This window comes from Tetrao urogallus (assembly GCF_951394365.1).
Source record: "Tetrao urogallus genome assembly, chromosome: 2".
NCBI classification, from domain to species: domain Eukaryota; kingdom Metazoa; phylum Chordata; class Aves; order Galliformes; family Phasianidae; genus Tetrao; species Tetrao urogallus.
The window spans coordinates 67,252,177-67,278,850 of record NC_136814.1 but is presented as its reverse complement, the minus strand read 5'-3'; the positions used below and the strand labels follow the sequence as shown (position 1 = coordinate 67,278,850).

The 26,674-nt window shown below is 37.5% G+C and overlaps 1 protein-coding gene across 1 annotated transcript in view; it reads right to left on the bottom strand.

The window, feature by feature from the left end:
- Window positions 1–5,214: 5,214 nt before the first annotated feature.
- ATG5 (autophagy related 5) overlaps window positions 5,215–26,674 on the bottom strand; it is a gene marked incomplete at both ends in the record, with an annotated part of 68,770 nt that continues 47,310 nt past the window's right edge. Inside the window, one exon of the mRNA XM_079550513.1 lies at window positions 5,215–5,351. Coding sequence (XP_079406639.1) covers window positions 5,215–5,351 — 137 coding nt within the window. The remainder of the gene's footprint in view (window positions 5,352–26,674) is intronic.

The following is a 26,674-nucleotide window of genomic DNA, read 5'->3' as shown; positions in this document are numbered from 1 at the left end:
GGTAGATGCATAATATGCCATGTAGTGGTTTTACCCTCTCTCCTCTACAATACTCACAATGACCATGAGTACTAAGAATACAATGTGCACTAGTAACTAGATCACACATCTGTTCCCACAACACATTCATTTTGTTACATCTTTTGACCTATATTAGCAAAATGATGCAAGGATTAAGGCTTTAAGCATCTTCAATGGAAAGTGCTATTTTAAAATCTGATGCATTTTGCCATTTTCAAGAGCAGCCAAGTTGAGTTCCACCAACTTCCAACTTTAACACGGCCACCTCTCTTCTACCCTGAGTGTTTCTTATCCAATATAAATATTATTTAAACCACGTGAGAAAACATACCTGCAAGCCCCACATAACTGCTATTTTATATATATGAAAACCTGAGCTACACAAAACTTATCTTCATGTATCTGTTCGCGTACGTGTATTTGAAAGAGGCTTTGTATTCTTGCATACTTTAATCTTTCATTTCACAGTTAAGAGAACTTCAGTTACGTGAATCCTGGAGACATGAAATGTGAGGGGGGAAGGAAAACATCCATTTCACTTCAAACTCTTCTTCCACGAGTGAATTCAATAGTATGACTTAGAAACCTGAAATCTACTTCTGAGCATCTGAAACTTCACATCGTTTTACCTCTCTGAAGAGATATTAGTCAGGGCTAGCGCAATATTTTGAAATGTCACTATCCCTGTCTCAAAACCAGAATTTTTAACACACTACAGATACCTCCTACCTGCTGTAATTCAGAAATACTGCATGTGGTGAGTCAGACATTCTGTGTGTGATACGATATTCTAAAAACCTCTGCTCAAATCACCCGAAAAATCTCTTTCTAGTCTAAGTGAGCCAGAAATGCTAAAATCAATGACTACAGTCACTTCCCAAAAGCCTCGCTGCATCAGTACAGGCACAAATTCTGAAACAAAAATATCTCGGGGGTTGAGGTGGGAAACATTGTCTCCTAAGACATTTTCTGATATCTTGACAACATAACATTATTTTTCCATAAAATAATTTTCCTTACGGAGTAATTGTGTTTATGCTGAAAGGTCAAATTTGGAAAACATGGTAGCACGCATTGGAGAGCCATTCCAACCGCACACCTGGTCCAAGTGCAGCACCAGAACAACCGTGCTTGTGGGATCCCGCACAGCCACCCACATGGTGCTCCTTCCAGCATTCGATAATCACCAGTGTTATCTGCTGGCGCAGATGTCGGAACTGATTGCATATTTGCACAGAATGCCACACGAATAAATACATTCTCTATGCTCCCGCTACATTTGCAGGTAAACTTCTATACTGTTGGAAGAGTTTAAACATAGGCTAAATATAATAATAATTTGGGAAGTACCTACAAGACGGATCTGTCCCTTTCTTGTCGAGACTCTTGATTTGCTAACTTACCACCACTGGCAAGCTGTGACATTTGCTTAAAACATTCCCAAAAGTGCAGTCACTTTTTAGCCCTAGAAGTCCTCAAAGAACATGCTAATACGCTCACACAGCTGAGACACAGATTTTCCTGAAGATCAACACAGAACAAAAAGTCTACCAGAAGTTACCATCAGTACCATAAACACGGATTTTCACTCAGATGTCATTCACCATATAAGGAAATTAAAAACGCCATAATTATGCAGCACATAAACAATACTGGAAGTGATGATTAAGAGTCTTCACCATCTGATAGATATCTGGCTGTCAGAACACACTGTCAGAACTAAAAGGACTTTCCCGGTCACCGAGTCTCTTTCCATTTTCGTAACTTAACCCCACGTTGGTTTGTTCCACAGCTCCTAAAACCCTTAGTGGAGATGGATCTGGATGTAGCTCAACAGTTTTCCTTCCATACGGTTAATAACGGTTTGTTCCCACTGCATGTTCCTGTGTCTGATCTGTCCTTAAGATCTATTATTTCTTCACATTCTGGCAAGATTTCCTAATCACACTAACACAGATTCCCAGCAGTATTTAGCTGCCACTAAAGCAGCACAGTCCATTGCAGACTGAATCTCTTTGCTTTGCACACGGGAGATCAGAACATCGCATTTGAGAACTATCGCCTCTCAGACACATAACTTTCCTCCCTTTTCTGTACTTACTGTGAAGCCAGAATTACACATGCTTCAGCAGCGTAACACTGCATGATTACCTGGGTCTTTCTCCTCCTTTTGCAGCAGCAATCCTTCTGATTGGTGTCTATGCACACCCTGTATATTCAATTCTGCGCCTTTTCTAATTCTTCAGTTTTCATGGTTACCAGTCCTTTGGATAATCATTTCACATTCTTCCCAGTGGTCTTAACATTCTTTGCCCCTCCTTCCCCCCAATCTGAACATATTTTCTGCCGTCTTACTTTTTTTTCTTTTTTTTTTTTTTTTTTCCAAAGAATTCATGGCAAATAATTTAAAAATCAAAACAACCAATTTCTAGCTTTTCATGAAAAGGCATCGCCTTGTGTGCTAATCGACAGCGTGCTGAGTGATGGTCAGTGGTATCAAAGATCAAAGAAAGCATTGGAAAATTCTCTCTTTCTTCAGCAAACATTCAAAGACCAAGGTAGACATTGCCAAACGTGAAATACAGTGAACAACAAGCCCTGTGTCTCACTCTTTTCTAAACAGTTCTTTAACTTTTGCACTGGTTGCACTTGAATACTAAATGTAAAGAAACATGTTTGTGTACCTTTCGCTTTTCATTGGCGCTGAAGTAAGTTTAGGGAGCACTATTTTAAACTCTGACCAATTTAGGCTGACTCTTTCTTTTGTTTTGAAGTTTTGCAGCATTTCAAAGCGAAGAAAAGTAATTAAGCCACAGCACTCATCCTGTTCCTATTGTTACTCACCGGCTAAGCAGTATGAACTACAAAAATGTGATTAGAATCAGGGAAAGCAAAGACTCCATTTTTGTGATGCAGTCCTCTTGCTTAGGTGCGTCGCCTGACCAGTTCTTTAAGCAGCTGCTGCTTCTCAAACATTGACACATCTTTTTTGTCATCCCATGATAAAAATCCTTATTTAGCTGGAAATGAAGACAGACCCAAGCTTTTTTTTTATTATTATTTTTTAATGAAATTTAAATAGTTTAATAGGAAAGAGTATGTTTTAAAGCCAAGCTATTTGTTTCATGCTAGGCCTTAAAAATTGGATTTACTAGCAAATAACGGAAATAACCTGTATAGGTTTTTTTAATGTACGGCCTTTTATAACACTATCCTGACTAATGGAAAAATTATCCCTACAAAATACTTTTTTAAATATGAAAACTACAAAATATTTGCTTTATCCACTGGCAGGACTTTGAAATTCTCCAGAATATTTAAATTTAAATGTGTCCGCCTAAGAGAGTTTACAAATGCCAATCCAACTCTGCAACAAAAATTCCAAACAGAACTGGAAATTAGAACAACTCAACCAGATCATCCCACTGTAAGAATATTATATTTCAGTTCTGCATAAACACAGACCCGCGTGTTTTGTCGTCTTTTAGAGGTTTGTCACGTTCCACAGAATACAGCGTATGTTTATTTCCCCATTACTTTTTTCCTTCCATTTCCTTAATACCATTTCCTTATTTACATTTAAAACACTATCTAATCTGTTCCGTTGACATTTTTCTGCCCTTTGGGCTTTTCTAGTCTCAATTCTATCCTCATCCCAGGAGATCCCTCCCCCCTTCTTCTAAAAGAGCTTTTTGTTTGTTTGATTGATTTCCATTTTGTTCTTTTCCACCTACAGGTAAATATTCTACCAAAAAGAACAGAAACAAGCAGAATGGGAACAGCAGTGGGAGTTATCAGGACATTTGCAAGTCATAACTGAGCAGTAACTTCAACAGCTACACTCTTTTTGATAGAAAAATGTCATGCTTTTTTTTTTTTAATATATATTTGATGGTATTTGACATACTTGCTAATATGTCTACTATAAACACAGCGTTGTGCCACACACAACCAGACTGCAGACAAAGCAATATGGCAAACACTTTGACAAATTCAACATAACATAAAAAGTGTCCAGATCCTAGCAGCAGCTGTAATGGTAAGAACATTCAGAAACAAAGCACCCCGATAGCCTAGGAACAGTTTTGCCAAAATAAGGAAAGTTCTGTGCAGTGAGATTATAATCTTTCAAATTTCAGACTGATTGCCCAAGGATCGCAGTAAAAAACTAAACTCAGAAGCAAGGAAGTATTAGGTTGGAAAAACCCCAGCTTTCTAAAAATTAAAAATTATTAAAAAGCAATAAATCTGCTGATCATCCTACAATTTAACTGTTTTCTTGTCCAAGGGAATAAACAGCAGGATACAACAGTTTGCAACATTTGTTTACTTTTTTTTTTGTTTTTCCAAACTTTTTGAACTAATTAAAGAAAATATCCTCAGAGAAAAGAAAAATTAAACGAACACAAAGAAACGTCATGACAAATCCTGAGACAAATTATCCTACAACACTGCTTGTCTATGAAAACTGGTTGGAATAATACACATACCGGAGTACTCAGTGACAGCATACAAATCAAAAGTATTTGGAAATTATTAAGTTGTGCATGTTTTTAAACGACAAAACATGCTGACGGGTTTGCTTTTAAAATCTCTGGCTGTTTGTTATCAAAGTTAGAAGATCATTTGCATACCAATACACACACTGTAAACATGACATTCTCATTAAGGGAAGATGGGTTTACAGTAATTCGATCTTTTACAAAAAAGCTCTTGGTAACTAAATCTGCCGGTGCCTAACTCTTCTAGAAAACTAAACCAATGTTTCCACTCTCAAAGTTGAAACGTTACCGCGTTAGGAAATAGCCCTGCCTATTTGGTAATCAGAAATATAATCGAGCGGCACATTTCCATTTGCTCTTCAGCTGACAGTTTCAGCTTCATTACATTTTACAAGAAAACAGCAGACTTGCAGAGGTCCTGTAAATTCTTTCATAACGCAACTGAAGTTTAATTACAGCGGTGAAGAAAAGCAGCAGTGATGCAAAATAAGATCAGCCCAATTGCCCTTATCTGATGATAGGATCTCTCTTCCTGTTTGGCTTGCAGCAGTGAGGACTTCTTGTTTTGTTTCATTTTTTGTTTTTTTTTTTTCTGGTCAGGCTGCCTGTCTCAAGACTGATACAAGCAAGTAGTTAACATGCCCCTAGAATTCCACCTTGAGAATGATCCTCATACCAATATAGCCAAGTTTCAATCAGTAGGTCGGGGAATGATACTAATGTGAAGAAAATTATCTGGATAGCTCATATGTTCGCTTAGCCACTGTAGTGGTGTTTCCAGCATTGGCTCAATTCCATGAATCATCACTTGAGTCGTCTTCTCTCCATCTAATTCAAAGAAAAAGAGAAACCACTAAGTACATCATTCAAAGTTCACAGAAAGATTAAACATTTACTAATGCTTAATTTACAGTAGATTTAATTGGTGTTACAGAGTTCAGCCTTTAACAGAATGAAAAGCAGGAAGTACCGGCATGGAGAAAGCTGAGACTGGTATCATCTAAGAAAGAAACTAAGGTAAAATAATTCCAATTAAAAATTGATTTAAAATGAAACTTAATCCAAGCACCATTCTTCTCCATTAGTTTCAAGTTTTATTTTTCTTACTCTTTCCCTACAGAAATCACACCTTGGTGTCAATACGTTTAAGGTATATCTATCCCTCCCAGACATAAGCCACACGAATATTTTTTGTGAGTATGCTTAAGATTAGGCTTCCTAAAAATTACTAATGACATGTTTTTAATGCTTAATATGCTTTCTGCTGAAAAAGAGTATGTGCAAAAAAAAACCAAACCAAACAACCAAACAACTCATAACATATGTAATGTTCCTGCAGTAATTTTGTTTCGCTAAGAATAATTTACTTGAGAATCTAGCAATGTTACTGAAAGTTACTCAGAAGACTGAGTTGGCACCAGCTTTTTCTCACTTAGTTTCATCTCTTGGAAAAGCTATGTTTGTAAATGATTCCCAGTACGACAAGGATATATTCTAAGAATATTTCAATTCTTTTTATTTATACTTGTCCCGGAGGATGCAAGTACTTTGATCCTTTGATTCAAATGATGGGAACCAGCTAAAGCAACTGACATAACTGTCACAAAATGAACTAAAAAAAACCTGAAAATGAAAATTTATTTCAGAGTCATGATATGAGAAGTGCATTTAAAATATGCTCCAAATAATGGTTAAGGGGGAAAAAAAAAGCGGTGACCTTCTGCTGTTTTTATACTACACTCTGGCTTTCTCACATGGACCTACCACAGTGAAATCCAAATTCAGCGTGCAGAAATACCACTGCCTTTTCTAACTGGCATTTTATCCCCTTACCATCTACAGAACAGACCAAACCAAACCAGTGTGTTGCCGAAGAGCTGCATGAGAGAAAGTAGAATATAGGATGCCAGAAGTACCATTATTGGCTCTTTTATTCAGCTCCCCCAGTTACAGCATAACTCCTACTTTATAAGACAGATAAAATCTTATTTGTGTTCAGTAGCCTCAATGCTTTGAAAAATGCCTGAAAAAGGCAACATTATTTTAGGAACAATCACTCTTGAATACACAGTTAACTTTATATTACAAACAATTCCTACTGCAGAAGCTGACAATTATGTTTGTCTAAAATAAAGCATCATATATTAGTTACATTAACTACGTATGGTATTCTATTCTGTAAAGATTGTTGATGAAAAATAGAAAGCTTGATTCCATGGATGGCATAGTATACATGTTCTCATACTTGATTAAGTATGAACAATTGCTGGTTTCTGGTTTCACTGCAGACAGGTCAGAAAACAGCAGATCATGTAAAATAAATGTCTGGTATTTCCAACCAAAACAGATATTTACAGGGTTGAAACACTACTCATCAAGTACTACTCCTAAAGAAAAAAATTCCCAGTAAGTTTTCATGCTGAGAAGCTGAGAATATCCCACATTTTCAAAATCAAGTAAAATATATGTTCAACACTTTCAAACTAAAGCCAACCTATGGTATTCCATAAATTGGCCGTAACATTGATGACAGATGTCTATGTTTCATAATATCAGTTAACTGTCAGAGAGATCTCATTTGCACGCAAAGATGGCAGAAAATACAGTATTAGTTTACAGACCTATTTTACAGCAATTTTGTCACTGCATACAGGGGAAAAAGCCTTCAAAGCTCAGGAAAAAAAATTCAACAAGAGTTAAACTGTGAACACAGATCACAGAACAATTTCTTGTTATGTGATAATATGAGATGTGTTACTGCAAAGTTTGATCACATCATACAATAAAACACGCACAATAATTCAAATGTATTATCATGCATATTCTTTCCTTAAAAAAAAAACATATTTTCCACTTCTTCCCAATTCTAACCTTGTCCTTAAAACTTGTAGTCATTCGTACATCTCTTTCATCTGTAAATTTAGCAAGAATGCTCTTATTAATGGGCTGAGTGATAGAAACATTAAGAGTCCGGTCAGGACTTCTTCAATTCTTGTCAGGACAGTCTTCAATTCTTTCTTCCTTTTTCATCAGTGAATCATTCACAATCACTCTCCACCTGGACATTATCTGGTCAATGTAGTACCTCTAAAGTTTCACCAAAAAAGCCATTGGCTTCCTTACAGCTTTCAAGAATGCACTGTAATCTAATGCCAGAAATTTTACATGTTAAAGAAAAGAGAAAACAAAAGATTAATCTGAAACCACTCTGCTCGTGGCAAACACACATTGGCTATTACACACGTCAGTGTTCACGAACAGTTCAGCCTAGGTCCAGATTGTGCTAGCTCCCTATGCACAGCTGTTTTTAGCAAAATCCTGCACTAAGATGGATCAGAAATTTCAGAATTTGAGCATCACCTTCTAATGATTGTAAGAAAAGCTTACAAACACTTTCCTCGACTTCTTTTTTAAATAACAATATTTTTGGATGTGTGCGTGTGTGACTAACTTGATGCCTTTTGCTTTAAAAATGAAATGCAATTTATCTGCATGTCCCCATTTCCTCTTCCCTACCCAACTCCGTTCCTTTCTCATACAAATCTTTTATTCTGTTTCTCAGCAAATCGAGAAAGTCCCAGGGGTCAATGAAGAATTTATGCTGTAATTAGATTCTACATTTCTGCACTAGTGCTGTTTGTGCCTTAGTATTATCTCTGACAAAGCATCACTTCTCCTTAAGTCTTGCTCCCCCAGAGGCTTGACTAAAGAGATCTTATCTACTAAATCCGTATTTACTGTAGCCTTCTTCCACAAAATCCTTTGTTTCTACTTCAGCATTTTCCCTTCCTTTCATTACTATAGAACATAAACTCTCACTTAAGTTGCATTTACCAAACTTTCTCAACTTTCACATTTTGAGTAACTTCCCCATTTTGATCACATACAGAGTCTCTCTCATACATAGCTACTCTATTTAACAAAAGCTGAAAACAGGAGATACGTTAAAAACTTTGCTGAAAAATACTCATTTTCTCAAGAGCTGCCTGTCTAATTAGCAGCCACATTACCACTCTGATCTGGGCTCTTGAGGATTTGCTAGCTTCTTCTGAAAGCTTCATCTACCTGGTTTATATCTGTAACAGGTTTGCGTAATGCTTTTCTTTCCATTACTGTTTGTAAACTTTTAGGAACTGTAGATCTGACACACCAAGCATTGTTCTCTGCTGCCCCACTCCATATTCTGTTGCACAAAGCATAAAGAGACTATTGGAATGCCTCTGTAAAAGAGTACAAGTTGCTAAATGCAACATATTTTAAATGAGTGACATAAGATTTAAACTGCTTAATTAAGTAGAAGATTAATGCCATATCATTGGACTATGTCTATAAAAATTAGAGCTAATAACTTCGCTCATCTGTGTTGCATGAGGTCCAGACATGGAAAGATCAAACTGTCAGCACCCATTTTACAATGCAGAACATAATGTAGCAAAAACCCCAGAATTTTCTCAAAAGCAATGTTAAAATTTTCTTGTCACCCCACTGACTTCTCCTTTTAAGTCAAGAACAAGTTGGGTTACATGCTAGGTATCATATGACATACAGATGGTTTCTTTTACTTTGTTGCAAATTAAGGAAGAAGAAGAAGTGAAAATATCAGAAAAATGAAAGCAAGGCAATAAACATTTCATAGAAAATTTTACAATGTGTGTACACAGTAACTATTTCCATCAGAACATTTACAGTATTACTGAATTGATGTACAAGTGATAAATACTGTTTCAGCATGTACAAAAAAGCCCAAGACAAAAGAATTAAGCCACCTGCTACCAGAATGGCTATTGAAGAGCCAAGTCATTTTTCCTTTGGTTTCCCTGTGAAAATTCCTGAATTCAAAAACCAGTATAAGCCCCTGAAAGTTGGCAAATAAGCAGAGATTATAAAGTTTTACCAACAAACTTCACAAAGTTCCATCTGTAGAAGGCACACAGCTAAGACTACCTGTTGCACACCAACACATTCTGGGGATTTCAGATTTCCTAACTTAGACACTCTAACTCAAAGGCTGCAACGTAGAGTATGCACCTGAAGGCATACCATGTCTAGTCAGAAGTTTTCCAACACTATACGAAAAGTACAGAGAGAAATGGTCAGCTCAGATTGAAAGGAAAGAAACAGATTTCTATCTCAGTGCTCCCAGTCAGGAACCACCTTGATCCAGCCAAACAAAGCACTGGTATAGGACTCTCTTGGAGTTAGGCATCTGACGGAAGGAAATGAGATGGTGGTGGTTGCTGCATCTTGAAAGAGCCCTTGTGAGACTGCCTCAGAGCTCTCCTCATCCTCAGGCAGATCCAGTCCACTTCACTATCCCTCTCTGGGGAGAATGCCCAACTACACTGTTTGCTCTTGCTAAGCTTCCTCTAAAACCCTCCATATTCAATAATTTATGAGAGAGAAAGAGAGAGAACAAAGAAAAGACAATACATAATCTTCAGGGAAGTTAGGAAGATGTGCAATGTCATGGTAACTCACGATTAGTTCTTCTATTTCATTTAGCCACATAACTGCTTCCTAACTTAAACACTCAAAATCAGAACAAGAGAATTAGCTTATTCAGCATCAATTCAGACAGTTATACGTTCTCCTGACGTAACCTAAATACTACCGGATGATCTCTATTTAGAGAAGAATTGAAGCAGGTGAAGAAAACCAATTGCCTTTCAAATGGATTCAAGTGTCTACAAGCAGAATAGTGAGGATGAACTATTCCTGGCAAAGCAGCATATTTCAGCCACTTTTCACCCATATAAGCACCACAATGCTCAGAAATGCTACAGCTAGAAACTCCCTTTCACCTACCCAAGACCACTGTCTCTAGCCAACCTACATCACTGTGATGCACCACTTAAAACCTCATGGCTTGAAATGCCTCCATTCAGACTTGTTGCCTCTAACCACTCACAGATCAGGGCAACTTAGCTAGCTTAAATGCTTTCACTGTCGGATATTGCAAGACATGTGGGATTTAGCAAGAATTTCCCTAGTGTACTTAGAATCCTCTGTATGCAAGTCCTCTGCATATTAAGTCCCAGAACTGAGAGCAGCCATTAAAATGGACAATTTAGAACCCTTTCTTATTCAGAGACTCACTACTTACTAAACTGCCTTTAAAACCCCAAAAAGGGAAAACAGTACCTTGTGTTCCAAACTAGGAAATCAAATAATGTGCTTCTAGCATGATAAATGGCCACAGGAATATATTAGACAGCGATACTAAAAATTGTAGAGACTAAGAATAAACAAGGAAAATGTCATGCGCTATCAACCTTATGAACAACGTAACAGAAAGGGTTCCCAGCATTTTCAGATGTGAAATGGGCCATAAAAACTTGCTTGCTTGTCTTCAAAACACATCACAGGTTCTGGATTAGATATCACTAATGGTACTCCTGACAACAGGTTATACCACACAGTATAACAGGGAGCAAAGATTTCCCTCTTTTGTGACTCTTCTGTAGCTGCTTTCCTTTCCATCCCTCCTGCACTTTGCATCACCAGGCAGCAGAACAGCTCTTTAAGCGCAGGTACCTCAAAGCAGCCAAAACACTCCTCAACCATGTGTGCTCACAGATGGTGCTTTGGACATCTCAGAATCTGAAAAGACACCCTGACATCTTTATGGGGCCTCCTTAGGATCCCTTAGGAAATTATTTACAGATAGGTAACCTTCAGTACTGTGCTTCACATGTAGCTGCAACTACCAAATCTATCACTGACAAATATTGTTGACAGCTTTTAAAACAAGTCTCTAGCAAGCAAAAGTTAAAATTTCCCTGAAAACTAATGTTTTTGTTTGTTTGCTTGTTTGTTTATGGTTAAGAGCAATGAATTGCATGCAAGTCTTTCACAGAAAGAATACACTGAATAGCAAGCAAAAAAATTCAAAGCTTTTACGTTCTAACCTGTAACCACAAGCAGTAAGAAAAAACTGGATAGTGGTTGGAGTTACCCTCCCATTTGCAGGCAGGCCAGGCTGGTTACTTAGCAATATGCAGAGAAAAGACAGCCTCAGACAAGTCTTGTGGTCCAATGACTTGTGCACCAGTTGTAGGATATAAACAAACACAACCACTCAATGAATGTAACTTTGTGCACTTATAAGTAGGTCTGTACTTGTAAGTCTTTAAAAAAACAAGAACAAAACCCCAAAACTGCAATATTGTCAGTAATAGTTCAATTTGGTACAGTAGTCTTTCAACTGCTGGAAGTGAAACTGACAAACAGCATTTAGCTCTTCAAGAAAAACCTGTTCAAACAGAAAATAATCCCAATGTCTATGGCTTAAACTGATAATGAATAGATACTATTTACAGCAAAGCAATTACTTTTATTGCATGTGCCACAAAGTTGCACCTGCTCATAGAACACTTGTAAACTTCAAAATAAATAAATACATAAACAAATAAACATCTAAGGGATATTTATTAAAACTTTAACACTACTTTTGTAAAATTTAGTTTAGTCAGACACCACATCTTTTTTCATCTACGGCAAAATATTTCTTTGCTTTGTCAGCAAACTAAGCTATGGAATGAAATCAACCTACATAAATAAAATATTTATGCTTTTCATTTTTTAAAGTATTTTTAAAAAAGATTTCTGACAGGTGCATGTGCAACAGAAATGAAGTACAGAAATGCCGTGAGAAATCCAGATTTCACTGCAGCAGTGACCTCAATATAAAGGTCTCAAATACAAAAACATGTTGAACAAATCTTACCTACCCACTAGTTGAGTACTACCAGGTACTCAATACCTGCACAGTTTTATGATAAGTGAAGACAAAAAAATGTTGAGCTTGGTCTCATCTCAAGACCAACTGATTACATGCTCCTCCTACAGAGTTCAGCACATGTACTTGGAAGAGTGGATATTAAAAGTCTCTTTACTAATACAAAATTCTTAAGCAACTATTACTTCGAAGTCTAAAAGAATTACACATCCTATATCAAGTTGGATTTTTTTACTTTAAAAACTGTTTAATTAGGAATGAAATCTTAGTACAAGCTTTCAGAAGTTTCACAATAGTCTACTTCAACCAAGAGTCAAAGGCTTTCCTTACTTCTCTGAAGCACATCCCTGCTTACTTCTCTGTGAATTCAACTTCATTGCTACTCACAGAAGTTTCATCATTGCCAGAATCACTCATTCCCTCAGCAATCTTAACATATTTTCCACCTTCCTTTAATCACACATAAGCTAACAGAATTCCCTTCCACTCCCCTATTTTGGAGTAATTAGCAGTTTAAAGAGAAACACAAATGATGATATACTGGATCGCAACTGGCAAGATATGCTGTTCACTATCCTCTGAGCAAGAATGAGAAAATAAAAAATCCGAGAAGCTGACTCTAAAATAGCCTAGCCACAACAAAAGCTTCTGTCTGACCTCAAAGCTTTAGAGGCTGATGTGTGACACGATGGCACAGCAATGACTTGTCATTCCTTCCTGCAAATCCTGCCAGCACTGGGGAAAGCCACCGATGCTGATTCAGGTGAAGAATTCATATACGGAAATATATGTTGAATACAGTAGTCAGAACCAGTTTTTTTTTTTCCCCTCAAAATTACTCTGCATTTGGAACAAACATTGTTCCAAATAAAAGAGCAATTTGGGGAAGAATTTCTGTTCAGATTTAATTGTTCAACATGAGTCTAACTTAACCATCAGGTTGAAATTTTTAACAGGCAGCAATACATCTCTCATTTTAATCACTGAAGTACCATAAATTCAATTGCTCAAATTGAAGGTCATGGCTTTCCAAAATATGTTCAAGGCTCTGGATATTTTTGATATCTGCTTAAATATTACATGCTACTTTTAACCACGGCACACTCCTTGCCCAAACACAACCAAAGCTAAATTAAATCCAACACTTTATAAATATACAAATACTTCAATTTTTTTTAAAGGAAAGTTAAATTTTATTCCGTTTTTCAAACAACCCCATAATCTTTTTTTTTTTTTTTTAAGAAAAAATATTATTATCCTCCAAAATGAACAGTTCAAAATATCAATCTCTCTTCACCCTGGTTTATATTGTTATTCACATCACCAGCTCAACTTCACTCTTAGTCCCTTGATGTCATTCTACCAGAGCCCCTCCTGAGAACTGCTGCTTCTTAGTCCAAAAGGCTATGGTAGAACTGGACTTGTGTCAATCTTAGTGAATTCTGTTCTTGCAAAGTACCTGACTATAAAAGCAAAACTGTAAAAAATATCTAGATTATTCCTCCATTATGATACTGCTGTGAAATTCACATTCACTCATTTGGAGCTATGCTTGAATTAGTGCTGTATTTCTCTATGCACTTTTGATCCAGGCCACTTGGTTTATCTCCTCAGGATCTTCTTGTGGCAGATGGCTGAGATGTTTATTATGTTAAAGGAGAGGAAACTTATCTTGCCACCATTCTCAGTATGATTAGATTCTCTGGATGATATTCCAGTAGTCCTAGACTTCTCCATCTACAAAATGAAAGTAGGTGAATATACAACATCATCTATATTAAGCATCATTAAACTCCGTGGGAAAAAATAAAGAATTTGGCATTATTCTTATTCGTTATTTTCTTCAAGCAATTTTTCCTCTCAATTTCCTGACATCCTCTACCACAAGTCAATCTTCACGTTAGATTGCTGCATTTCTGAAAAACAATTTGCCAACCACCTCTTACAGAAGTTTAATTAGCTTCAGAACAGCTTGTGAGAATTAAGGATGTGCTTCAAATCACACAACAGCTAGGCAGTAGGTAAACAAACTAGAAACCATTGTTCTATCTCACTGAAAAAGTTCTTAGCTTTTAGTTTTGAACACCAGTAAATGCAGGTTGCATGAAAAGTCTTTCTTTTTTTTTTTTTATTATTCTTGTGTATTTCATAGAAGCTCTTAATAAAGTTGTTGTAGGTAATCCCAAGATAATTTATGACAAACCAAAAGTGCTTTTCTTCAACCATGAAAATTTTTGGATTTAAAAAGTTTTAGAATACTGAGTCTAAGATACTTCTCAAACATCCAAGCCCTAGGAAAAAAGTTATAAACAACCTAGCAGCAAATATTCTGATATTCCTTCTTCCTTGCTAGTATCCATGCCTTAGCTTAAGCCTTGAACTAGTAATGAATCTGTGTCACTTTATATTATACTCAAATTCACAATTAAAACTTTTTTTTTTTTTTTTTTTTTTTTTTGGCAAAGCACTTAAATTTGGCTATGCATATGTGAACAAAAAGGGAAATGCTATGCATACTGAGCTACCATCCACATGACAAGCAAGCACACAAGATTTGTATACGGACAAGGAATAGGAAAGGTTGTGTTAGGAGTTGTGTAACTTTTGAAATAGCAGAACATTGACTTAGGAGTTAACCCTTACACGTACCATGCATTTAATCAAGTTTGAGGTTTTCCCTCTCTAAACTTCCTACAGGTGACCTTCAGAAATTAAGGCTTAGTTGTGTACAGACAGGAAGCTAAAAGTAACCAAGATGGTTCTTGAAAAGTTGAAGCATTTGATAAAGATTAGTATAAACCAAGTTCATTTGCTGTAAGAATTCGTGTTGCTAACTGTTCATGAAGACTTTTAAAACATCATTGTTTTCAGCAGTGTGGTTCTTCCAAACATCTAGCAAATTCTTACAAAATACAATCTTATATTTCATATGCATATGCACATATATGCACTTTTAAAGGTTTTTAATGGCATTCTTGAACTTTCAACCTCTATTTTACTTCGTTTTCAAGTTACTATAATTCACATAATGCCTGCAAATATTATTAGATTGTAGCCAAATCGCCCACTTATTATAATTAACTTTTCAGCTACTCATGAACTACTCCTAGCAAGACAAAGCAAAGGACTGCTGTTGCTGCAACACTCAATTGAGAAAGCATCAGCAACTTTACTTGTTTTCATAAAGTCATGACAATATTTTTTAGTTTATCTGCTCAGTTAAATAAATCAAACTCACATGTGGACTTTCTGACATAATTATAATTTAAAAACATTTGCCTGAAAAGCGATAGGAGATATACACAGATCAAAGATCTAATGGTTGCTATTTTATGTTTTGCACCTTCCTCCATTTAATGGGATGAAGATAAACAAGTTTTGCCTTTTTTAAATGCTACTTGCAACAGTATTATTATGAAAGTTAACCAAAGCAAACTTCACAAGCAACGTAAACATGAAAACGTGGATGAGCTCAATTAACCTGTAAGAACAGACAATTTTGTTCCATGTCTGACAAATTCTCCAACTTCTGCTAAGCTGATTAGTAAAAACCCAGCTAATTGAATCCATTGATGTGAAAAACCACAGGCTCAAATCTGTACTGCATACATCAAGCTGAAGTATTTCTCCTTCAGCCATGGCGCTAATAGTCAGTGGGGTCAGGTCAAAGAGGGTTAAAGTGAGTCAGGATATAGCCAAAGGAATACATCAAACACTGATTTTAAAAGGGCAATTAATCTTAGACAGAAATGCTTCCTGGGGAATGAGATCTCAATCTTAAGAGCACACTACATGATGTAGCAGTAAAAATGTACATATACAAGCTTAGAGAGCTTTCATCCTGTGATCACAAACAGAAGGGGAGTGCTGTTTGTCAGAGAAATACAAACTCTTGCTAAAATACTTACATTACCTTCTTCCAGACCCTTACTCATTGAAAAATAAGTTCTTTAATGAGTAGGCAATATAGTTTGCACACATAACATTTCTTTTTCTGTACACATACCGTAAGTTCTTTTAAGCAGCTAGTAGATTAAAGCATTTAGTGATCTCTACCACAACACAATTATTTACTCTTGAAAAAAATAGGAAAGAGTAGATAAAGAAGCAATGGAATACCTGACGGGCTATTTAAACAGAACAGTAATTTTTTTAATAAAGTCACAAGATAGCTATTTGTTCATAGGTAAGATTACATATTAATTTTCCTCAGAAGGTTCATTTTAATTTTTCCATATCAAAATACCTCAAGAATTTGCCTCAACAACTCATACATTATCACATTATCTTTTTAGACAAATTTTGACTTCTTTAGAGTCCAGGAAGTATTTTTTCACTTAAAGCAGAACTGTGGATCCATGACATTTTTATTCGCGCATGCAATACTTGTAAACAAGAATTTGCTAAATTAATGTCATTAAGACATGTGGATAAAACAATGTAGGAACACGGTTCAGAAATGAGTTACAGCTTATTTTGTTGTACTAGTATGTGCATGTAAAGAGCTAGCTCTGCAACCAACCTTCCATTGGAGGGTACTGATTCCTAATAGCAGGAGTAGATTTGTTTGTGTACCTGGTACACACGTGGTTTCTTTGCTTTAATTCATAGAATAACAGAATGGCATGGATGATCTTTAAGGTACCTTCCAATCTCCCTGCCACAGACAGGGTTGCCAATCACTACATCTGGCTGCCCCAGGGTCCCATTCAACCTGGCCTTGAACCCCAGGGATGCCCCAGGGATGAGGCATCAACAGCTTCTCTGGGCAACCTGTGCCAGTACCTCATCTCCCTCTGAGTAAAAAATTTCCAACTATCTCTGCTCTTTTAGTTTAAAGCTATTCTTCCTTGTCCTGTGACTACCAGAACACATAAAAGCTGGACTTCCCTCCTGTTTACAAGCTCTACTCAAATACCAGAAGTTCACAGTAAGGTTTCCTTGGAACTTTCTCTTCTCCAAGCTAAACAAGCCCAACTCCTTCAACCTCTCTTCATAAGAGAGGTGTTTCAGCCCTCTCTGTGGTTCTCCCCTACACACACTCCAAAAGCTCCACATCTTTTTTGTGTTGGGTACTCCAAGCCTGGACAGAGTACTTCAGATGAGGCAGAGTACAGCGGGGACCATTACCTCCCTTGCCCTGCCCTTGCCCTTGCCACCCCTCTTCTGATGCAGCCTACAATACAGTTGACCTTCTGGGCTACAAGTGCACACTGCTAGTTTATGTCCAGGTTTTGTCCACTTGGACCTCCAAGTCTTTCTCCATAGGGCTGCTCTCAATGAGTTCTTCTCCCAGTAAGTATTCTTATCTGGAATTACCCTAATCCACGTGCAATACCTCATGCTCTGCCTTGTTGAACCTCACTGGATCATGTGGTGAGTTTAAAGCCTGTCCGGGTCCATCCAAATAGCATTTCTGCCTTCTGTTGTATCAACTACATCACTCAGCTTGGTATCATCAGAAAACCTCTTGAGGGTGCACTCGATCTAGGTTGTTGATAAAGATGTTGAAGAGCACCTCTCCCAAGACAGACACCTGGGGGAAACCACTCATCACCAGCCTCCTCCTAGACACAGAGCCATTAATCACAACCCTCTGACTGCAACCATCCGATCAATTATTTATCCACCAAATAGTCCAGCCTTTAGCTCCATCTCTCTTCAATTTAGAGACAAGGATGTGGTGTGGGATCATACCAAAGGCTTTGCACAAGTCCAAACAGGCAACATAAACTGTCCTTTCTTTGTCCACCAACGCCTCAATCATAGAAGGCCACCAGATTGGTTACGCATGATCTGCCCTTGACGAAGCCCTGACAGCCCTTGACACTGGCTGTCTTGGATCACCTCCTCAACTCATGTGTGCCTTAACATAGCTTCCAAGAGAATCTTCTCCATGATCTTCCCAGGCATAAACAAGAGGCTCACCTGTGTACAGTTCCCTGGGTCTTCCCTTCTCAAAAATGGGAATGATGTTTCCCTTTTTCCAGTCACTGGGGACTTCACCTGACAGTCAATTTCAAATACGATGGAGAGTGGCTTAGCAATCACATCAGCCAATTCCTTCAGGACCCTGGGATGCATGTCGTCTGGCCCCATACACATGAACACATTCAGTCTCGTGTGGTGATGTCTAACTTGCTCTGTTCTTTCAGTGGGAGCGATTTTGATCCCCTGACCAATGCTTAGAGGTTCAGGGACACGAGAGGAGTGGGAAGCCTGACAGCCAGTGAAAACCAAGGCAAAGTACTTGCTGAATACCTCAGCCTTTTCCATGTTATATGGAAGCAAGTTATCCCTTCTCATTTATCAGAAGGGGTACACCCTATTTTTCACATCTCTCACCAAGATCAGTTTCATTTGCATTTCAGCTTTCCTGATCCCATCTCTTCATGTCTGGACAGCATCCCTGCATTCTTCCCAGGACACGTGTCCCTGCTTCCAATCTCTATGCATTTCCTTGCTTTCCCTTTGTTTGACCAGCAGGTCAGTCATGTCAGCTTCCTGCCTTCTCGGTTTGATTTCTTGTGCTGAGGCAATGGAGAATTCTTGTGCTCTAATTCCTTAACCAGATGGAAGTTTGCTCACTTGAAATTCAGGGCTATGATTCTGCTCTATGCCAGAACCATATTCCTATAGACTGTGAATTCAACCAGGGCACAATCACCACAGCCCAGACTGCCTCCAATCTTAACCTCTTCAATGATCTCCTCAGTGTTAGTAAGCAGCAGGTCCAGCAAAACTTCACCTCTGTTTGGTCTGTCCAACACCTGGTCTAGGAGTTTTTTTAATTGTGTTGCTTTCCCAGCAGACATCCATGTGATAGAAATCCCACACCAGCATGAGAGCCGGCGAGTGCAACGCCTCCTGTAGCTGAAGCAAAAAGGCCTCATCAGCAGGCTGCTCTCAAACAGGCAGCCTGTAGCAGACCTCAACTACCAGAAGTCCTTTATTGGTCTGGTCCTTAATTTTAACCCACAAGCCCTCAATCTGATCATGAGAGTTTCTCAGAGGCAGCCCTTTGCAGTCTATTCACCTCTTCCCAAAGAGAGCAAACTTCCAGTGAATAACTGTTTGCATTAAGATATGGGACTTAGCGAAGCTTCTTATCACATTTTGCCATGGTAAGTGTGCTGACAATACCCAACAAGGAAAAAGAGCAAGGGGTGCAAGAGACATTCAGATCTTCAATGACTACAGCATCTCTGTAGTGCCAAGCCACTATATAAGACTTCAGCTCTGATATAAAAACAAATTTCACCTTTCTTGCAAATATTCTGCCAAACAAAAATATGATTTACCCATGAAATGTGAAGATACCAACATCTTTGACTAAGATGAGCCATTCAAGAAGGGAGTACCTACAATTAACAAGCACTGCTGAATCCTTATAGAATGCAGTAAATACAATACAATGTTTATTAGTGGTGTATTTCATCTTACATTGTTGTAAGGCTAATACTTTTTCACATCCAGCCTGGTCTTGAATGCCTCAAGGGATGGGGCATCCAAGCCTCCTTGGATCACCACTCTCTGTGTGAAAAACTTCCTTCTAATATCTAACCTAAACTTCCCTGGTCTTATTTTAAAATCTTTCCCCCATTTAGCAGCTTCTCTTCTTTCTAGCCCTGTAAGATGTTTATCTCCTGTGAAAACCAGGTTACACATGTATGCAAAAAGGCAGAAAGAAAAAGACTGCAAAGGAGAATCAAGGAAAACAGGAATGATTTTACTTAGCCCCCAGTAAGGCTACAGCACATGAAGCTAGTTTAAAGATACAGGAGTAGTTCATCCAATGGACCAGGACACATTCTCTTTACCTTGAGGCAATTGCCAACTTGAGCCTGATCAGCTAAAATTATCTCCCTAGCCACAACAGAGATTCAGGGTATATAATGGTAGGACTAGGCTTTTAAAGTAAAAGAAGGTAGATTTAGGTTAGATAAAGAAATGCATCACTATGAAGGTGGTGAGATACTACAACAGACTGCCCACCTGAGAAGTTGTGGATGCCCCATCCCTGGAGGCATTCAGGATCAAGTTGTATGGGGCCGTAGGCAGCCTGATCTGGCAGGAAGCAACTCTACTCAGAGCAGGGCAGTTGGACTGGATAGACTTTGAGAGGCCTTCCAAACCAAACTATTCTGAAATTCCACTATCTACACTGCTCACTGAGAACATGCCCTCTGCTGTCAACACACGAACACTAAAGTTTTCTGGTAGAGCATTACTTGGCCTAAAGCACAGTCATATCAGAGAACTGCTTAATAGTCATACTGTGAAAACATCAGGTGTTCTAGTCTTCTTTTGTATATTAGTATAACTAAAAGCACGGACAAAATTCTGTTGTTTGTACCGTAGTTCCTGATTGAGAATTTTACATTGGTAAACCTCCACAAAAGCTTACTACTGTCTCCTGAAATCTCTGGGAAACCTGCTAAAGTCTCCAGTTACATCTTCACCAGTTACAGTATTAAAGGCAGCACAGATTACACAGCAAATGAACCTATGATTCTATGATACGATTATCAGGATGATTTCCATACTGCAAAAAAAAAAAAAAAAAAAAAAAAAAAAAAGTATTTTGGAACATTGTTACATCTTCTATTAAACTAACTAACAACAACAAACATGTTAGTCTACATGCCTTGTATACTACAGCTGTTGCGGTCAGGCTTCCAAGAGCAAAAATAGGAGAAGCTACAAGAAAAGCGCTTTTATTACCTGTGAAATTTTTGATGCCTCAGTCTCTCATACTGAGTGAACTGTTCTTGAGATGTGAGAGACTGATTTTGATCAGAATTCAAAGAAAGCCCAGTTCTTAACTCTGCTACTGACCTCAGTGTGACCAGGTGCAAGCCACATCACCTCTCTGCGCCTCTAATTCCTCCTTCCTTTTTGACTCTTCACTCATCTTTTGTCTAAGTGATAAATTCAGTGGGAACACACTGAAATATCCATACAGTGCATAAAGAACCTGAGGTCTCCTCCTAAAACACAAAAAATATTCCTTTTAAAACTAGAAATTCACCACAACCGAAACATTTTGTCAAGACGCTTTTGATTCCAACAGATCTCCTACTAAAACACATATCCAAATATTATTGACATAGCTTGTCCTGTTTCTAGTAGGTTTCCCAGTCTTTTCTTGACTGCCTAGATTTTCATATCCACAGCATTCAATCAGGAACTTGGGGATGGCACCTCAGATCTTCCAAGAAATGTAGCTCTAGTACAGCCCACAAAGTATGCAGCACTGGGATGGTAATAACAACTCTCATCTGCAGAGAATTCTAGAATTGCTGCCTTATAGTTTCCAAACGGAATAAAGTCAATTTTGAAAAAAGTTATTCTGTTCTGTGAAGAATTTTACTTTCTCCATTTTGTACTACTACTGTTAATGACAGACATACAAAAACTATTCAGGCACACTTTGTTGTGCCTGAATAAAGGCACTGGCTTTCTGACAAATTTAAAGAGAATAGTCTGGAGTCTGATACTAATAAAACTTATCGGGTGGCCGACAGAACAATTTTAGCTGAAGCTTAACAAATTTCCAGAGGTTTGTCCGAGAAAAAGGATTATTTCTTTATTTACTGCACCTCTTTCTGCATTCAGCTCTTTTGAATGTGTGTGCAAGTGCATGCTCAGAAACCACTTTTAAGTCACAAAAAAAAACCCCCAACAACACACTATTCTTGTGATATTAGAAAAGTCGCTGAACAGAAAAGACTGGAAAGGGGAAGAGGGCTCACAAGAAGATAATCCTCACATGGTTGACTGAGGTGAAATTGGAGCAAGCTTTAAAACAGCCTCTGCTGCTTCCTGAGAACTTCCATGCAGAAAAACCACAACCAGCTTGAGATCTCCACTTTTTTGAGGGCAAGAAGTTTTTTTTAGACAGAGAAGTCCTCTGCAAACAAAGAGCTTGTTTAGAAATGAAGATGGTTAACAAAAAGGCACAAACATTCTAACTATCAGAATATTTGTACCTTTATACATGATCGTGACTACTAGCTATTAGTTCTGTAATCTCAAGCCATCCTCTGGACTTACATTCCTTTTGATCAAAAAGTTCTACTGAATCAAAAAGCATGCAATTTTAATACAGAAAAATAAAAAATATTTCCACTTCAACTTAAAATAAGGAACTGGGTCAAATAGGTATGAGAAATTTGGGGGGGAAGAAGGAAATCAGCTACAGAAGGATAATCTAAGCAGATGGCTTGGCAGACAAATGATGACTCAAGTCAAATAGGAGACAGTGTTTGTGATTATGCCCTCTAACACTGAGAGCACCATTGAGTCAAAGACACAAAGAAGGCAGAATGGGTTAAGTAGTAGCCTAAATTTTAGTTCTGACTTAACAAAATGAGTCTTGCAGTAGAAAAGGCAGTGAACTGGAATTTGTACTAGAAGTGAGGAGAAAATGAATTAACAGTAATCAAATTCTGAGCTTATAAACATCTTTTTGCATGTTTGCACACTACAAGGCCTGTAGCCCTTTACAATATTATCATATCCATATGGGAAAAAAGTGCAGCTATTAAACTGCCTAAGACTGCGAGTTATGCTTCTGTATTTAGGTGGCCTGGAAAAGTATTTCAACAACACCACCTCAAAAGAACTGAAAAGCGAAGGCCAGCCCTGCAAAAGGCACAATCAGACTTATTAGCTAAAGACGTGGAGTAAAAACTTCCCAAGTCAGTTCACAAGAAGCAGTGAGTAGTTGGACACTACTGAGCTGCTCCTCTCCTTGCTTTGTAACCTCCCACAGGAAACCCATGGTCCAGCTAGTTCTGAGCTCTGATAGTTTACTTCACTTCAACCAAAGGGCACTCATACTGTATCTACTTAACTCCTCTATTACATTGTCACTTGCATAAAAATTAAGAACCCACACGTCAAATCTAATCGAAATTGTATTTTCAGTTTGACTAATTTCCTGGAAGTCAATGCTTAGAAAACTGAGGGAGAACAAAAACAATTAATGTGTAGCCTCTCATACAAAATACATTTTAAAAAGCTGAGAGTTAATTGAAAGCAGTTGATCACTAATTTTTACAATATCATTCAGTGAAGCAAGCCTTAAGAGAAAAATTCTGGAAGTCTTTTTGATCCTCATTTTATTTCTGAAAGAACTAATGACACTGCTGTAGAAAGAGGTCAGTTCACACAGCTTTTCTGAATGAACAACAATGCTGTGAAAACTGGGATTGATTGATAGCCTACTGTTTGCGTCATTATGTCCAAATGTTTACCATTTGGGGCTTCAAGGAAGCATGAGACAAAAATCAAAACAACTTTTACAAGGACTTCAACAACACTGGCAAATTAAAATTGCATCCAGAATTGTTTAGACATGATAGTAATGGAAGAAAGCAGTTCCCTTCTGCATTATATAATTTTTTATCTTAACATTATGCACAACATCTAAACTTTTTGGTGTGGAAGAGGAAAGAAGCCTTTCCCTCCCCCAAATTAATCCTGCTTTCTACCATTTTAACCCTTTGCATTTTCAAGGCATTCTACTGAACACAGCATCATACTGTGTACATTCTCTTCTATTAGGATGAGTCACCATTCCTAACTGAATCCTTGGGAATAATTCTAGGGGAAACCTTGTAAACATGAGCTGAACTTTTTCTGATTGCTGGGAATTACTGACTTTTTTCCCTGTTGATACTTCTGAAAGCAAAGGTCCCTTAATTGGCAACCCTATCATAAGGCACATAAAATCAGTTGCAACAGACAGATAACACTCAATTCTATTTATCCATAAAAAATGACATTCACACTGTAAACAACATAGCTTAATCTAACTAACTGCAGTAAGACAATGGTAAAGTGATAAAGTAAGAAGGTAGGGAAAAACAGCCGTGATTTTATCTCCCTTCAGACACAGACAATAAATTCTGGCAGTTGGCAATTTTAGAATATGTAACATGTTCTGCCACATCATCCATATGATCTTGTGCCCTATTTATAAGCCATGTGGTCTTTAACATCTTCTCCACCTTAAGCGCACACACACTGTAACAAACTAGTCCAAGAGACCATAAGCAGTACCAAGTTTCATCTCAGCCTGCAGAGCTCCATAATTCACTGAATCATGTTTGCAACAACAGTAACTCAAGGTGGTTTTGTATGTTTGTTTTTAAAGAAGACTGCTTTTCTAGAACCAGAACTGCTGCCATTGCAAGTGGAAGTAGAAAAGACATCTGTTAGGAGCTTAGATTTAAGATGACATAGTACACAGTCTACAAAAAGTAAAAGTTGAATGTTTTGACTGGTGGCTGGAAAGGATCTTCATAGAATTTCTGGAATATAAAATAGTGAAATAAAAGGGGGATATTGAGTATATTACTCTGGACTACCCTAAGTAACAACAACATTCACCTTTGTAAAAGCTGAAAAACTTTTAACTTAAATTGACAAACGAAAACAAGAGAGAGATGGCCCCTAGTTGAGACAGTTCCTAGATAGATCTTTTGTTTTAATATACAGCAGCACAAAAAACTTTGGAGGGAGACACAAGGAAACCAAAGTAGGAATATATGTAATCAAACACCAGAAGAAAAAAAGGATGGAAAGCAAGAAGGAATTAAAGCAGAAATGACAGTGAGATAGTACTTCACTGAAATATCTACTAGGAAATTAGCTGAAGTTAGAAAAACTACAAAAATAGTTATATGAATCTTACAATCATACAGAATGTCTTAGTTTGGAAAGGACCTTGAAGATCATTGAGGTCCAACCTTGAGGAATTTTAAAGAATGCAGCAGATTATTAAAAGAACAACAAATAACAGTGAAGTATGTCTATAATAAAAGTTTTGAAGAAATGTGATGCAAAAGAAAGGAAACAGCTGTAGAACTGTCAATACAAAAATAAAATGAGCCAATACCTGTTGGTAAGGAGATCTGAAGTAGCATTACCCTTCCATGATGGAATCAAGATCAGAAACAGTTAAAAACTGCCCGAAACTAAAACGACCAACTTGCCTTCATTTCATGTATGAATAAGTAGGTAAAAACAAATGCAAAACCAAAAAACTCCACACTCTAAAGATCACTGCAACTGAAAATTAAACTGAGGTAGCTTAACGTGCTAGTAAATCTCAAAGATTCACCTCAAAAGATCTAATGAAGTTAAAACGTTCACCATCCAGTAAGGATAGCTAATAATTCTAGGAAGTCATTAATAGTAGTGTATGAATAGCAAGTACCTTTATATATTACCTAGAAAAGCACAGACTTTCCAAGTCTGATCTGCAGGTAAACACGACCATTAATGTTAATACCAAAAGTTTGAGAAATTCAATGGCTTTTTGGTGCTTGTTCTATTTCAAACTACTGCTTTTCTTCCCACTTTCTCATCATCATCAGTGAGGTAGTAGTTGCTTGACAGTGTTCTGACAAATGGGTTATAAACTGCTATGCTATGACAGAGATAAAACTATTCAGCAACCCAGAGAGTTGTGTACTGTACAGCATTCATTGAGAGGGATAACAAACACGTAACTGAATAAAGGAGCAGCTTGAGGAGAAGCAGACAAGTATATGCTGCGGCTAATAATTCCTCAGGTTTTTAGACTATACACAATCTCAACATATGATAAATGCCTTGAATAAACAGCTTCTTAATTTAAATAAAGCACACAACTAAAACAATTATGCACCGCAATATCGATTCGGTACTTCACAAGAACATTTGAATTACATGTGTTTTAATGTCACCATGTAATGTTTTCTGCTCCTAACAGCATTCTTAACGTTGTTTTTTTCAACAGTTGATAATCAGTGTATGTATTAAATCCATGCATATAAAAATTATTTTCATTGAAATATTTTCTCAGCGCAGTTAAAAGAGAGTCTTAATTACATCCATATTTCCTAAAGAAAAGGCATATAGACACCGTGGGTGGTTCTTGAAACAGTTCCCTCCCTCTTCTTGTGGTGGTCATTAAGTGTCTGACAGGAGGAACAGCTCACATATAGAACTACAAATGCTGTGTCTGAAAGTCTTATATCTTCCGTGTTCCCACGGCATGAAGCTCTGTTATGGGTGTCACCATAGACAGAAATTACCATGAAGCTTCCAGTTGAAAAGTCATTAAAAAAGACAAGGCCATACAGGAAAAAGAAAAAAGTACAACAGATGGAAGAAAATGGAAAGAAATATAAGCTCATACTGACCGTACTGCATTAACGAAAAGATGTAGCAAACGTCACCAACGCATTAACTCACCAAAGAAGAGGGTTAAAAAACAGCCTTAAAAAATTGCCCAAATTATTTTCTGGAAATAAGAGAAAGACTGAAAAAACTGCTTCACCAATATCTAGTGTGTCTTCAAGCATGCCTTTGATTAGCTACTAGTGTATTTTCTTTGCTCACGAAACAAGTGAATTCT